This window comes from Thalassophryne amazonica, chromosome 2, assembly GCF_902500255.1.
Source record: "Thalassophryne amazonica chromosome 2, fThaAma1.1, whole genome shotgun sequence".
In the NCBI taxonomy this organism is placed as follows: Eukaryota; Metazoa; Chordata; class Actinopteri; order Batrachoidiformes; family Batrachoididae; genus Thalassophryne; species Thalassophryne amazonica.
In genome coordinates, this window is record NC_047104.1 from 84,615,215 (window position 1) to 84,630,552 (window position 15,338).

General features: G+C 43.4%; 1 protein-coding gene across 1 annotated transcript in view; it reads left to right on the forward strand.

Annotated features, from left to right (window-relative positions):
* The window catches only part of LOC117503844 (CUB and sushi domain-containing protein 1-like), a 2,069,078-nt gene that overhangs the window by 1,483,926 nt on the left and 569,814 nt on the right, over nt 1–15,338 (forward strand). Inside the window, exon 26 of the mRNA XM_034163109.1 lies at nt 2,039–2,230. Within this exon, the coding sequence (XP_034019000.1) occupies nt 2,039–2,230 (192 nt within the window). The remainder of the gene's footprint in view (nt 1–2,038; nt 2,231–15,338) is intronic.

Sequence of the window (15,338 nt, forward strand, 5' to 3'; positions counted from 1 at the left end):
TAGTATGGCTTTAATTTGGCTTTCAAATCAAATGATTGCATTTTGCAAAACCTTCACCACCTCTTTGTACTCTGCGGCATATTCAGAAAAAAAAAAAACAACACAACAACATTGTATATGTCTCAATAAGACTGAATAATAATGATTACATACATGAAAGTGGTGTTTCTGATTTCACTCCTACTGTTTTCACACACAGAGCCATGTAGAATTATTGTTCCGCTGTGTGGCGCTCCACAGAAAAACATTGTCCCTTCGTCAGCCTCATAGATGCTGGATCCGGTTTCACTGACAGTGAGGCTACCGGGTAGCAAAGCAGGGGGCCTAAGATGGGCCCCTGTGGACACACGTATTTCATGGCAACAAGGTTAGAGGTAACATTGTACAGGATGCAGTGAGAGTGACTGGTTAGGTAGGATGTCAACCATGCAAGGACATTCCCAGACATTCAAAAATGCTTCTCCAGCCTGTCAAGTAGAATACAATGATCCACCTTATCAAAGGCAGCACTAAGATCTAACAGTAACAGAACCTTAGTGATAACCGAATCCACTGCAAGCAGAAGCTCATTTTCCACTTTAGTAAGAGCTGTCTCTGTGGAATTGTGCATTCTTAATGTAGACTGATCCATGCTGTGAAACCACTTTTCCAAGGATTTTTGAACAAAATAATAGGTTTGATATCAGCCTATATTATTTCAGTAGACTGGGGTCAAGGTTCAATTTATTAAGCATTACTTTAATCACCGCATATCTGAAACATTTATAGGTCCTTTTTACATTAGTACATTAACACATTGCCTTTTGTATCTTGACATTTTTTAAAGAAGTAGTAATAATACAGTAACATGCTTTTGGAGGGCGGTATGCATTTTCAGAGGCCCGACGTTCATGCGTCTAACTCAGGCAAATATCTGTCATTTTGGGCGACTGAGCATGAATGGAGGGTTCCTCAGAAAATGCATACTGCATGACAACAGCATGTTATTTGCATTATTATCACTTTTTACTGAGATACACAACAGGTAACGCGTACATAAAAAGTTGGCTCACTTAACTTTTGTCGCGTCGGCTGACACGCGCGCTGCTCGGCAGTGCGTCCTTTATCAAGCTGGCTGCTTTAGCTGCTGTTCATTGTCGTACTATCCATGAGAAAATCATCCGGAATATCCATATTGGGACCAAAACACACTTCTCGCCTTTTCATCTTTTCCTCTGCGGACAGTTTTTTTTTTTTTTCCCCTCTGCGGACAGTTCTTGGGCTGCTCACACTATGACGTCATTTGTTTACTCACAGCGGGCGGGTATAGCCAGAAAGCGTTGACATAAATCTACAATACCGGCCTAGCAACGCCCCGGTAAATTGATAATAAATAATATTATCATTCATTCATTCATTCATAATAAAGTAATTTTGAATTTCCACAATAGCAGACCAACAAATTGTTCTCTTATCTTAACCAAAGTAGTATTAAATAAATAAACAAACAGATATATAAATGCTAAATATCAACATTCAGATGCAGCAACAGGTTTGTTATTTGAGTGAATTTTATCACATCTTAATTGAGTGTACTGAATGCAGTCTAACTGAATGAGCATGCTTAGATTTGCAAGCAAGCAAGCAAAGTTTATTTATGCAGCACATTTCACAGGCACCAGTCACAGAATACTTCATTTATCAACCCAGAAATGCAGCATACAAAAATTTATATGATGCCGAAGAGCAATTTTATCATGATATTTTCAACAGACTATTATTATTGCAACTGATTATGTGATCAAATCTACACATCAATATGGTAGTCAGGAAATTGGGCTGTTACAAAATGTTGTGTGGACAGTCGTGTGAGTTGAAATGGGCGTAAGATTGCATTTTGCTTGTGATGTAGAGTTCACAATTTAAATTCCATCACAATGTGAGGTTTGGGAGAAGAATAGGATGACCTCATGTCACTTTGTTCTTTTATGCAGCATCTTATTACAAGATGAGAACAAACTATTCAGATGCACGTGTGTGCCTGCTTTTCTGTCTTTAGGTTTTAACCTCGTGCGTTGTGAAGAACCAGGCATCCCCAGCTACGGCTACAAGATTCAGGACGATGGACACTTTGCGAACACTTTTGTCCTGTACTCCTGCAACCCTGGATACAGTCTGCATGGCAGCAGCACACTGACGTGCCTTAGCGGGGACAGACGTGTCTGGGACAAATCACTTCCATCATGTGTCGGTTAGTATGTCAACAGGTGCACAGGAGCAGTGAACATCAATAATTCAGAAGTACATGACCTGAATTATTAAACTGTACATGAATTATATTTTATATGCAGCTCAGTGAAAAAAAGTATTAGGGGAAAGCAGCAGCCAGTGCTGCTCATGTTTGTCACTAAGCTCTACTCAGAGTATGATTATTTCAAGATGGTGAGTAATTCAGTTGGGAACAGTAAATGACTCGACAGCAGGGCACAGGGACAACCTCACCATTCTACAGCTGGAGAAATATTTGATATGGCGCTAATTTGCATGTGTACATAAAAACAGCTACTGCTGATCAGTTCTGTACACAGACCTCTGTGTGTGGAAACAGGATGTGCACAGGAATGGTGGTTTACTCAAGCAGGGCTCCATTTTTATGAACTGAATGAAAACATGCAAAGTGCATGAATACCTTAAATGCCAGGAGTGTGAAAAAATAAAACAACTTTGACTTTTATTGTAAAACATGATTATTGATTGCCCTAAAATTCAAGTTGCCTCAACTTAAAAAGATAAGTTGGGGTAACTACAGTAATAATTTGACAATTACAAGACAGTATCACTTCTTTTCATGTCATTTTCATAAATTATTTATCTGAGGGACACATATTTTAGAAAAGAATCGTGGACATGGATGATTTGAGCCAAGACCTCTCTAGTTGCATTATCATTGTGCAGTGAAGGATTTACAATAAATTTTGTTACCTGCACACAGTATTGATTTGATAACTTACTGTATTTGTCAACCTGGATTGATTTGTGACATGGAGAGACAAAAAATGAAGATCACTATGAAGTTACAAATGGAGGTCACAATAGATAACAATGTATGAAACAAGTAATGTTTTTGGTGTACTTTTTAAAATCTGTCACTCAGCAGAAATCCACAGAACTGTTCGTGACAGTATCCCTATGCAGACAGGTATAGCTGTGCCTGAAGAGGTGGGATTGTAAGTAGAATTTCAGATGTGGCCAGACAATTTTGCAGTTTGGTGAGTTTTTGAGCATGGAAAAGGGCCGAATTTGGATTTCAAAAGTGTGAATAATAATAATAATAATAATAATAATAAACTGCACAATTACAATAAGGTCCTCACAGGACGCTGTCCTACTCGGGCCCTAACTAGAGTTCTTGGTGATTTTACTCCTGTCCGATTGCACAATGTCAGCCATTTATACTGACTGCACGCTCACGTGTCAGTGAAAATTGCGGTACCTTTTACTTTCTGTAAAATAATCTGTAGAAATTACTTAATCTTATGTGAATTCCATGCAAATAGACACATCGGTAATAATGAACTGCATTTATACAGCACTTTTAACCACCATGCTTTACAGTGATGCCTCACTGTAAGGATTTCAGACAAAAACTGGCTGGACACAAAGGCAGGACTCAGACACAAAACGGTACGTACAAAGGGCTTTACTCATTTACCAGACAGGATTCGGTTCATGGGATAGCAAATAGAGATCAGCAAAAGTGTCCAAAACATTAGGTGATAGGTGATGTTAGAAAGCGAGCAGAAAAACATGAAGTAAAAAATAATAGGTGTGTGATGAGGGATAATCAGACACAGGTGTAGGGGAGCAAGCAGGAAGAGGACGTGGCAAACAAAAGGGACCAGACACACCCAAACCAAGCCCCAACAGAAAGACAAGAATGTGCAAATAGAAAAACACCAACCAAACAGAAAAACCCACATTAAAACAAATCAAACATCCCCACAAACCCCAACCATGACAGTACCCCCCCCCCCCCCCCCCCAAGACCCAACCCAGGGCAGCCCAGGAGCACCAAGTTGAGCGGCATGGAAGTCACAGATCAGGGTGGGGTCCAAAACAAAGTGGGCTGGCACCCAGGAGCACTCCTCCAGCCTATAGCCCTCCAAATCCACGAGGTATTGGACATCCTGACCTCGCTGATGAGAAGACAGGAGTTGCCGCAGAGAGAACACAGGACCAGTGTCCACAAACCGGGCAGTAGGCGGGGGATTGGCAGGAGGGTAAAGAGGACGGGATGAGACAGGGTTGAGCACCTTGGCTATGGCAAAGGGACCAAAGAACCTAGGTGCCAGCTTCATACAAGTTCATCGAAGAGGCGGGTCCCACATAGATAACCAGACCCTCTGCCTGGTGACATAAGAGGGAGTGAATATTTTCCTCTAATCCGCAGATGCCTTGTATAAGGAGGTGGACTTCAGAAGAGCACGGCAGGCCTGCTCCCAATACCCCTTATAGTGCCTTACCAAGGCCAGCGCCAATGTGACAGAGTAGTCAGAGTCTATGGTGGAGAACAACGTGGGATAAGAGCCATGGACAATATGAACGGGTGAGAAGCCTGAAGATGAGGAAGGAAGGCTGTTAGGTGCTAGTTCAGTCCATATCTTCCTTACTACCAGGACATATTGGATACTAGGATTTTAAACTTACCATCCCTGGTTCTCAAGACCAGGCACCAAGGTGGCCATGTCTCTTCTTCTTTCTTCCTCTATTTTTTTTTTATATTTAGAAGTACCTTAGTATACACTAGTAGACTTCCACCATTGATTTGGAATGTATAATAGAAGATATACCTGAATATTCATATATATATATATATATATATATATATATGTGTGTGTGTGTGTGTGTGTGTGTGTGTGTGTTCTGGTAATTAGGAGGATACAAGCTTCTCTGCCGAGGAGGCTGGATGCCTGGAGGAGAGTATCCGGAGCCCTTTCTCCAACTTCTGGTTGACACGTTCATTATGCCTGTTAGACTGGGGGTGGGAGCCGGAGGTGAGGCTGACAGTAGTGCCAAGGAGCTTGCAGAATTCTTTCCAAAAGTGGGCCATGAATTGTGGCCCCCGGTCCGAGACTATATCCTGCAGAAAACCATGCAGCCTGAAAACGTTAAGCAACATGACCTCGGCCAATTGGCCGAGGGAAGTTTTATTTATATATTTGGAAGACCTGTAACAAAGTCAACAGCAATGTCAGTCCAAGGCTTTTTAGGGACAAACAGCGGCATTAATTCCCCCTGTGGGCTCTGAGTAGAGGACTTGTGAGTGGCACACACCTGACCAGAGTTGACATAGTAATATCTTTTAGCATTTTAAGCCACCAAAACTGTTGTGTATTACAAAGCATGTATTATGAATCTCCGGATGACAGGATAATTTACTGCTGTGAGCTCAATTAATAACCTCCCACCTCAAAGTCTCCACCACAAACAGTTTTATCTGTGGACAGTCCGATTGCACCGGTAAACCTTCCATAGCCACTTTGACCCTGGTTTCAACATCCCATGAAATTAAGGTCTAACCTTTCCAACCCCCAGAGCAAGCACACAGGCATCTTCAAATCCTCCAAATTCTTGTGATCTGTCCATACCTGAAATGGCATCTGTGTCCCCTCCAGCCACTGTCGCCATCCTCCAGGGCCACCTTGACTGCCAGCAGCTCGCAGTTACCAATAATTCCTCTCAGCAGGCAAGAGTTTTTTGGACAGGAAAGCACAAGGATGCAACTTACCATCCTTGGGGCAAATTTGGGAGAGGACAGGCCCGACGCCAATGTCAGACGCGTCCACCTCGACCACAAACTACAGACAGAGATCCAGGAGGAGTAGCACTGGGGCAGAGGAGAATCATCTCTTCAGTTCACTGAATGCAGCTTCACAATCTGTGGACCAAACAAAAGACCTGTGAGTGGAGGACGAGGCAACAGAACTTTGCAAGTTTGCAGTTGAAATTTCCAAAACCAAAAAAGTGTTGAACTTCCTTAAGAGTGTGTGGGGTGGTGCAGTCAGCCACCTGTTGACCTGTTGCTCCACTCTGCTGTGGCCCATGCGCTCGCCTAACCTTGTCAGATATGAAATCATAAAAGCAATCTTTGACCAGGCTGACGGAAAGGCTGAGTTCTCACTCACTTCTCATCATGTTTCTTCAACCACTTTTCTGGGTTCGGGTCACGGGGGCAACAGCTCCAGCAGGGGACCCCAGACTTCCCTTTCCCGTGCCTCATTGACCACCTATGACTGGGGGATCCCGAGGTGTTCCCAGGTCAGTGTGTAGATATAATCTGTCCACCTCCCAGATGGATGTGCCTGGAACACTTCCCTTGGGAGGCGCCCAGGACGCATCCTTACCAGATGCCCGAACCACCACAGCTGGCTCCTTTCAACGTGATGGAGCAGCGACTCTACTCCGAGCTCCCCACAGATGACCGAACTTCCAGCCACCCTCCTGAGTAAGCCCCTTTCAGCCACTTCTACCCGTGATCCAGTTCTTTCGGTCATGACCCAACACTCATGACCATAGGTGAGAGTAGGAATGAAGATTGACCAGTAGATTGAGAGCTTCGCCTTTTGGGTCAGCTCCCTTTTCGTCACAACAGTACGGTAGAGCGAATGCAATACCGCCCCTGCTGCACCGATTGTCCAGCCAATCTCACGCTCCATCGTCCCCTCACTTGGGAACAAGTCCCCAAGGTACTTGAACTCCTTCACTTGGGGCAAGACCGCATTCCCTGCCTGTAATAGGCAATGCATCGGTTTCCTGCTGAGAACCATGGCCTCAGATTTAGAGGTGCTGATCCTCATCCCACCCGCTTCACACTCGGCTGCGAACCGATCCAGTGAGTGTTGGAGGCCACCAGCCGATGAAGCCAACAGGACCACATCATCTGCAAAAAGCAGTGATGAGACCCTGAGCCCACCAAACTGGAAACCCTCCTCCCCCCGACTACGCCTCGATATCCTGTCCATGAATATCACAAACTAGACTGGTGACAAGGCACAGCCCTGGCGGAGGTCAACCTCCACCGGAAATGAGTCCAACTTACTGCCGAGCATCTGAACACAGCTCTCGCTTTGCAAGTACAGAGATTGGATGGCGCTGAGAAGGGACCCCCTCACTCCATACTCCTGCAGCACCTCCCACAGTATCTCCCAGGGTACCCGATCATATGCCTTCTCCAAGTCCACAATACACATGTAGACTAGGTGGTCATACTCCCAGCCACCCTCCAGCAACCCTTCGAGGTTGCCACCCCTTGAGGCACCTAAGGCCTTCAGGCCACAGCTCCCCACTGCAGCTTCAGCAATGGAAGCTTTGAACATTACCCATTCTGGTTCAATGCCCCCAACCTCCACAGGGATGCTAGAGAAGCTCTGCTGGAGGTGTGAGTTGAAGATCTGTCAGACAGTGGGCTCCTCTAGATGTTCCCAGTTCAATCACACTATCCGTTTGGGCTTACCAGGTCTGTCCAAAGTCTTCCCCCACCTTCTGATCCAACTCACCACCAGATGGTGATTAGTTGACAGCTCTGCCCTTCTCTTCACCAGAGTGTTCAGAACATGTGGCCTCAAATCAGATGATATGATCACAAAATCGATCATTGCTCTTCGGCCTAGGGTGCTCTGGTACCATTTACACTTATGAGCATCCTTATGTTCGAACATGGTGTTCATTATGGACAGTCCGTGACTAGCACAGAAGTCCAATAACAAACAACCATTTGGGTTTGGAATAGGGAGGCTGTTCCTCCCAATCACACCTCTCCAGGTGTCTCTGTCATTGCCAACGTGTGTGTTGAAGTCCCCCAGCAGATCAATGGAGTCCCCCACTGGAGCCCCATACAGGACTCCATTCAGGGACTCCAAAAAGGCTGAATACTCGAAAATACTGCAAAGGTTGAGTTCAAAAGTTCAGAATGTAGTTCATACTGTGTAATGAATGGTCTTATGTCACCAGACACTCCGGAAAAACGTTCCGGTTGGGAGATCTGAGCACAAAAAAGAACTGTCTACTCTGGAAGGCGTAACTCTCAAGGTTGTTCCTGGTAACCGAATGGAGGAGAGTTCAGAAGGTGAGGTTGATGGCGCACCCTGCTCACGTCCACCATCCTGACGCCTCGCCTGTGACTGAAGAATGGCCACAAGTTCATCCTGGCATTTGGCCAGCTGACTGAGTCCCATACAAAGAGCAGCTACCTTCTCTTCTTATTCCACCATTTACTCCTGTGAACGTGTAGCGTCAAATGCAACCGTGCAAAGTCTGTTGTGTCCATGTTTGGGCCAGATCGTTCTGTCAGGGTTTCAGACAAAAACTGCCTGGACTCAAAGGCAGGACTCAGAAACAAAAAGGTACTTTCAAAAGGCTTTACTTGTTTACCAGGCAGGGTTCGGTTCACAGGATAGCAAATAGAGATGAGCAAACATATCCAAAACATGAGGCGATAGGCAAGGTCAGAAGCAAGCAAAAAAACAGTACACAGCAAGACATAAATAAGGAAACTTGGACACTGTGGGTGAAGGCTGGGAACACTGGCATGGAGTACAGACAGTCAAAACAAAGCAAAACAAATCAAACATCCCCACAAACCCCAACCATGACACTCACATTCACTCACTCACATATACATTGATGTCAGCAGGTTGCCATGCAAGGCAATCAGCTGCACTCCAGTAGGAATTTAGGGATTAAGGTCCTTGCCCTGTGGTCCTTTGTTATTGTCCAGCCTGATGGGGAGTCAAACTGAGAATCCTCTGATCTTGAGCACACCACATTAACCAATAGGCTATCACCTACCCCCAATTAAAGTATGGAAATGCTTAAAGAGCCATTTGGTTGGGAATCTTCCCATCAACAGCAGAGATTTGCTATTCATATTTGAGTTTTATCTATTGCTGCGGGAGTATGAATTGAGGGGGTCCCTTCTCAGAGCCATCCAATCTCTGTTCTCACAAAGCGAGAGCTGGATTCAGGTGCGCAGCAGTAAGTTAGAGTCATTTCCGGAGGGGGTTGGCCTCTGTCAGGACTGCACGTTGTTACCAGTCCTGTTTGTGATATTCATGGACATGATATCGAGACGTAGTCGGGGAGGGGGTTTTCCAATTTTGTTGGCTCGGGGGCTCATCACTGCTTTTTGCATACGATATGGTCCTGTTGGCTTCATTGGCCTGTGACCTCCGACACTCCCTGGATCAGTTCGCAGCCGAGTGTGAAGCGGCTGGGATGAGGATCAGCACCTCTAAATCTGAGGCCATGGTTCTTAGCAGGAAACTGATGGATTGCCTACTACAGGTAGGGAATGTGGTCTTGCCCCAAGTGAAGGACTTCAAGTACCTCAGGGTCTTTTTCATGAATGACGGGACAATGGAGCATCAGATTGGCCAGAAAATTGGCGCAGTAGGGGCGGTATTGCATTCGCTCTGCCATACTATTGTGGCAAAAATCAAGATGAGCCAAAAGGCGAAGCTCTCGATCTACTGGTCAATCTTCCCTCCTACTCTCCCCCTATGGTCATGAGGGTTGGGTCATGACCGAAAGAACTAGATCACGGGTACAAACAGCCAAAATTGGCTTCCTTAGGATGGTGGCTGGTGTCTCCCTTAGAGATAGGGTCATACGTGGGGAGCTTGGAGTACAGCCGCTGCTCCTTCACATTGAAAGGAGCCAGCTGAGCTGGTTCGGGCATTTGGTAAGGATATCCCCTGGGCCCCTCCCTAGGGAGGTGTTCTAGGCACGTCCATCTGGGAGTAGACCCTGAGGAAAACCCAGGACTAGGTGGTGAGATTATATCTCCATGCTGGCCTGGGAATGCCTCGGGAGCCCCCAGTTGCAGCGGTCAGTATGGTCCAGAAAGGGAAGTCTGGAGTCCCCTGCTGGAGCTGTTGCCCGCGTGAACCAATACCAGATAAGCAATTGAAGATGAGTAATGAGTGTGAGTTTTATCTATGCAGAATTTCTGTATTTATCTGTTCACTTGTCTGTCTAGGTGGTTGTCCTCCAGAACCCAAGGCAATTCTGAGCACCAGCACATGCTCCCAGTCCTGTCTTGACTTGACTCTGTTCATGCATATGCTGTTTCGAAATAATGTGATCATGATCATGATCACTGTTGCCTTCTTTGGAGCACCTGTTCTGTTGTGACACATGCACAGTGTGCACTGTGCACTGTGCAGAGTGCACCTCTGCATGCAGATTAACAAATAGAAGAACACATTAATCATGAAGTCAGTTGGATGGGATGTGTGTTTTGTGCTTGTTTGAGAAGTGTTCAGACCACCTGGTCTGCATTGGCACACAGAACGACCACTTCTGAAAGAAGTGCAAGCAGCCAGAAATAAATAAATAAATGTGGAACCAAAAGAGCGAGATGATATCAGGTGACTGTGGACCCAGGTCGATTCTGTTACAAAGCCCTGAGCGAAGAAGTAAAATAAAAAGGGTGGAGGACTGATAATTGATAACAGTTAATTATTAAATTGATAATATTTGTTTTAATATTTCATTTGAATTTTTGGGGGGGAGTGAACATGCATCAGACCTGTGTCATGAGTAACAAGCTTCCTTAAGCTGTGCGAATTGGCAGAAAAATATTACAGACCTGTTGTGGTAAAATTTCCTGACTCCACTGCCACATACATATGAAACTAGGCTGGTCTGAATACAGCTTATGACATGAAAAGATGTGATGCTGTGTTGTAAAAGCTACCTCATCTTATTTTTTTCAATTTTATTCATTCAACTTACCATTTTATGGCATCACTATCCTTTTTTAAGTGAAACAACTGGTCTCCCCACCCCCATGAACTTGAATTAAATGGTTATTTAGTCCAGAAAGTGTGTTTGAACCATCAAGGTGTATCAACATTTTATGGCTTAAATGTTGACGGGATCCTTGTCTTTTCTAGTCCGTTCTGCACACCAACAGTAAATAATGATTTTCTGTCAGTAATCAGTCTTTTCAGAAGCTGGAAATAATGTGATATGAAAACATTAACATTGTGGTTTCATCTAAAATAGATATTAGATGAAAGAGAATTGAACAGAGCAGATGTCAGAGGGGCCCCCTCTCAAATGCTGGAGTGCATGGATTTCAGTTAAAATGTATTTTTTTGTTAGAAATTAATAATTGAGTCCTCTCTCCTGGTGCACCACTCCGGTCAATGTAATTGGACTCCATTTTTACAACGTTTCATTTCAGCAAAGATGAATTCCATTTATCCATTCACACAGGCATCAGTGTTGGGAGATGTCATACAGATGCAAATCAGTGTCTTGCTCAAGGGCACTGCAGTCTACAGAGAGTTGTAGAGGAGAATTGAGCAATACAAACTTTCAAATAATGAGATTTAGTTTCATTGACCACAAATATGAGCCATCAGCTGTGTACATCAACAGGAAGTCATTTCTCTTGACTGGTAGCATTTTGTTTGGGGTGACCATGACAGAACTAGTGTGGATCTGCATTGGTAACTGTTTTAGACCAGATGTCCTTCCTGCCATAATTCCAAATGTATGTGGGAAAAGGCGCACATGTGCAATATATCCTTTATTATCTGTCCACAATCCACTGTGTTGGAATAGAAGTATACAATAACTGCTGTTCACAATCCCCACTAACCTGGTACATTGTAATATATTTCTTTGTTTTCATGTGCACCGGGTATCTTTTCATACGTTATATGTTATACGTTATATGTTTTTATACAGTTTTTATACTGTTATACCTCATACGTTTATACCTCGTATACCTTTATCTACTTGAGAGCTCTGTACCCAAATTCCAATGTACCCAAACTGTTGGGGAAGTGTCGTGACACGGACCCACAACAGGGGGCGTTAATGAAGGGACAATGGAATAGCCAAAAAGTAACAATTTAATGTTGTGAAGGTGCACAACGTGATACAGACAGATACAAATATGTGTTATATCAATCCAACAAAAGGTGACGTGTGGCAGGCTCAAAGATAGGTGACGTCCGGTGAGAGAGAAGCCGGAACCCACACAAGCCTCACCACCAACGGACCTGAAGAACACCGGAGCCGCCAAGCCCTGCACCCCAGGTGGCCACTGTCTTCAGCAGTCAGACCCGGTACTGCTGGCAGAAAACAGAAACAGTTCTGGATGAGTGTGAGTCCGCACACTCAGTAATCCCACAGTCTGTGTTCAGTTAAGGAGGGAGAACCTCCACCTCCAATCACACACTCGTGCAGCTCCTGAGATAACCACTTATCTGAGTGGGGTGTGAGGCGAAGCCGTCGCAGTCCACACCAAACGCCAACTCCGCAGACAGGGTATCCGTCCCAGGAAAACGGCTGCAAAAAGAGATCAGACTACTACTCGAATTTAAGTCAGCAGAGAAAATTACCTGTATGGTAGACGATTTCTCGGCGAGGAGGTGGAGTTGCAGTCCGGTCTTTATAGTGGTGGTGATGGGTGACAGCTGGTGTTGATTGATGACAGCTGTCACCTCCAGCGGCTCCGACGCCCTCTCGTGCTTGGAGCCCGCACTCCAAGCAGGGCGCCATCTGGTGGTGGTGGGCCAGCAGTACCTCCTCTTCAGCGGCCCACACAACACAAACTTTCTTTTTCTTTCTTACTTACTTTCTATCTATCTATCTATCTATCTATCTATCTATCTATCTATCTATCTATCTATCTATCTATCTATCTATCTATCTATCTATCTATCTATCTATCTATCTATCTATCTATCTATCTATCTGTCTGTCTGTCTGTCTGTCTGTCTGTCTGTCTGTCTATCTATCTATCTATCTATCTATCTATCTATCTATCTATCTATCTATCTATCTATCTATCTATCTATCTATCTATCTGTCTCTCTGTCTGTCTGTCTGTCTGTCTGCACAATTCTGTATATTTTATATTTATCAACTCTAACAACTTATAAGTACTTATGGATAAGTCACAATAATGCCATTCTTCACAATTAAGGCAATGTGATATATCCATAATTTATATATAAACACATGGAGAAAAAGCTAACCCAGCTGTTATTTTATAATTGACCACATTGTAAGTCAAATGAAGAAAACCTTTTAAGATTGAAATCTTTTCCCCAAAGTATTGGAATAAACTTAAGAGTAATTCAGAAAACTGTGCAACTTGTTGTATTCACCTGCAAAATCTTTTTTTTTTTTTTGCCATGAAAATGGCAAAAATAAGAAGGTTTCTCAATTGGCATATCCTGAATACATTTGAATATTCTCCAGGGTTTCAGGTAGTTGCCACCAGGTAGGTTTAGTGTTGGTTGGCACTTGGCAGCTTTTAATTTATTTTGAGAGGAGTGTGCCAAATAATTCAGGTATTCTCACTGTATTTTTTATTTGTTTGTTTTGTTTTTGCCAGTAGCTCTGTGGAAGAAATATTGTTTTCTCTTTTACATACAGCATACACAAACTGGTCATTCATTCTGGCCTTACTGCATTTCCATGCACTAACACTAGTGAAGCATAGATCCTTCCTGTAATTTATTCCCTTGCCAGTTTTGACCTATCTGAATGATATTAGTAAGAATTTTTATTATATTTTATGGATTTTCATATTTTAAAAATTTACAGTTTCCGGCCATTAGTTTCCTGCCTTAGAATGTGCCAAAATTTAAAATTTACCAATGCAGAGCAAAGCCTTGTGTGTTCAATTTGCTATCACACCTGAGTTCTCCAACACTGCAACATGACCCAATGTGGTTGCTCATGGCAACTAAGTAGGCTGTGTGCATATGTACAGTTGTAGGATTACAAATATCGTGTGTGTGTGTGTGTGTGTGTGTGTGTGTGTGTGTGTGTGTGTGTGTGTGTGTGTGTGTGTGTGTGTGTGTGTGTGTGTGTGTGTGTGTGTGTGTGTGTGTGTGTGTGTGGACACTTATACCATCAGTCATTAATTTGTAGCTGCTCTGTCACTGCCTTATTTGTAGTAATCCCGTTGCCAGGAGGATAGTTGTTGGCAGAGCTCTGCAATTACAAAACACATTTGTATCTCCGTCCTTTGTTAGTTGGGGCCTGTGTGTTTCTGCCTGATGTCTTACCCATGTCTCCGGCTCCATCCAATTCCAGTGTGCACACGCATGGAGATGAGGAGATTGCTCCCTGTACTGTCTCCCTGTCTTTCTCTCACACTGAGTCAAACTGAGAGGTGACAAGCCTGTGGACCATTTTTGCCTTTCTGCCTTCCATATGTTTTCAGTGTTCAGGCAGTTAAACAGTTATATAGTCTTATACGATGCATACTCGTTTTAGTCCAGCAGGAACGACAGTATGTTTCTGATTTTGTATGTAAGATTATCGTCTTCCTTTGTATCATGATTGTGCTTGCAATTGCATCTGTGTGGTTTTCAACCTGAGTTAGTATGATGGCAGTATGCTGTCATGGACATTTACATTGCACAGTTGTTTTAACAAAGGTCAGTTAAAGTCTGGGATTTTTCCACCTGACTCCTATTTTTAGATGTTTTGTTGTTGAGCCTTTCCCTCAGAACAAAAATGAGGATAATCAGTTCAGTTAGAACACTAACACCATCACAGGCTAAACATCTGCACAAGGTCAACCTATGAGGCAAGTGAAAAGCCACCGTGTTGTAAACCTCTCAACCAGTCTTTTCTTATATAGTTTCTTAAACTTATTTTCTGTAGAGTTTTTCTTTGTTTAATGTGGATTTTTTTTAACCTTGGCTCTATTTTTACATGTTTTTCAATAAAACTTTTTATTTACTGCACAAATGATTACAGTTGGTTTAGTGTAGAGTTTGAATGTTCACAGTGTCATGGGCTAAACAGCTATACAACAGAAGCCTATGGGGCAAGCTAAAAACCTCAACGTAAACCATTTCTTGTCACCACTGAACAGGCAAAAATGTCATTTGGAGAGTCTGGTCGTAAGATTCTGACAGAGAAACATGTGTGTCTGTTGACCTTGGTAAATGTACAATGTTTTTACAACAACAGGTACCAAATTACTTTTGTCATTGTCCCATTTTGGTGACGAACCTCTGCAGTAAATCTATACACGTTGATTGTTGGTGAGATTCTCAGTCTTTTGATTACAATAAGAATGGGCCCCTTGATTGACCATTAACTTCTATGGACAGGATCAATAAATGGGAAAATATATGTAAGGTAAGTTGTTGCCTGTATTAAGATTTTAAAGTTTATTGATATTTAGGGGAAGCCGGGGCACAGTGGATCAGAAATGTTGTTTTGTGGCAGCATAAACACATTAGGCATAGGTTTAGGTCATTCTATTGTGGATTTAATACAGCAAGTTATTGTTTATAAGGCTGTTATTTATTTAT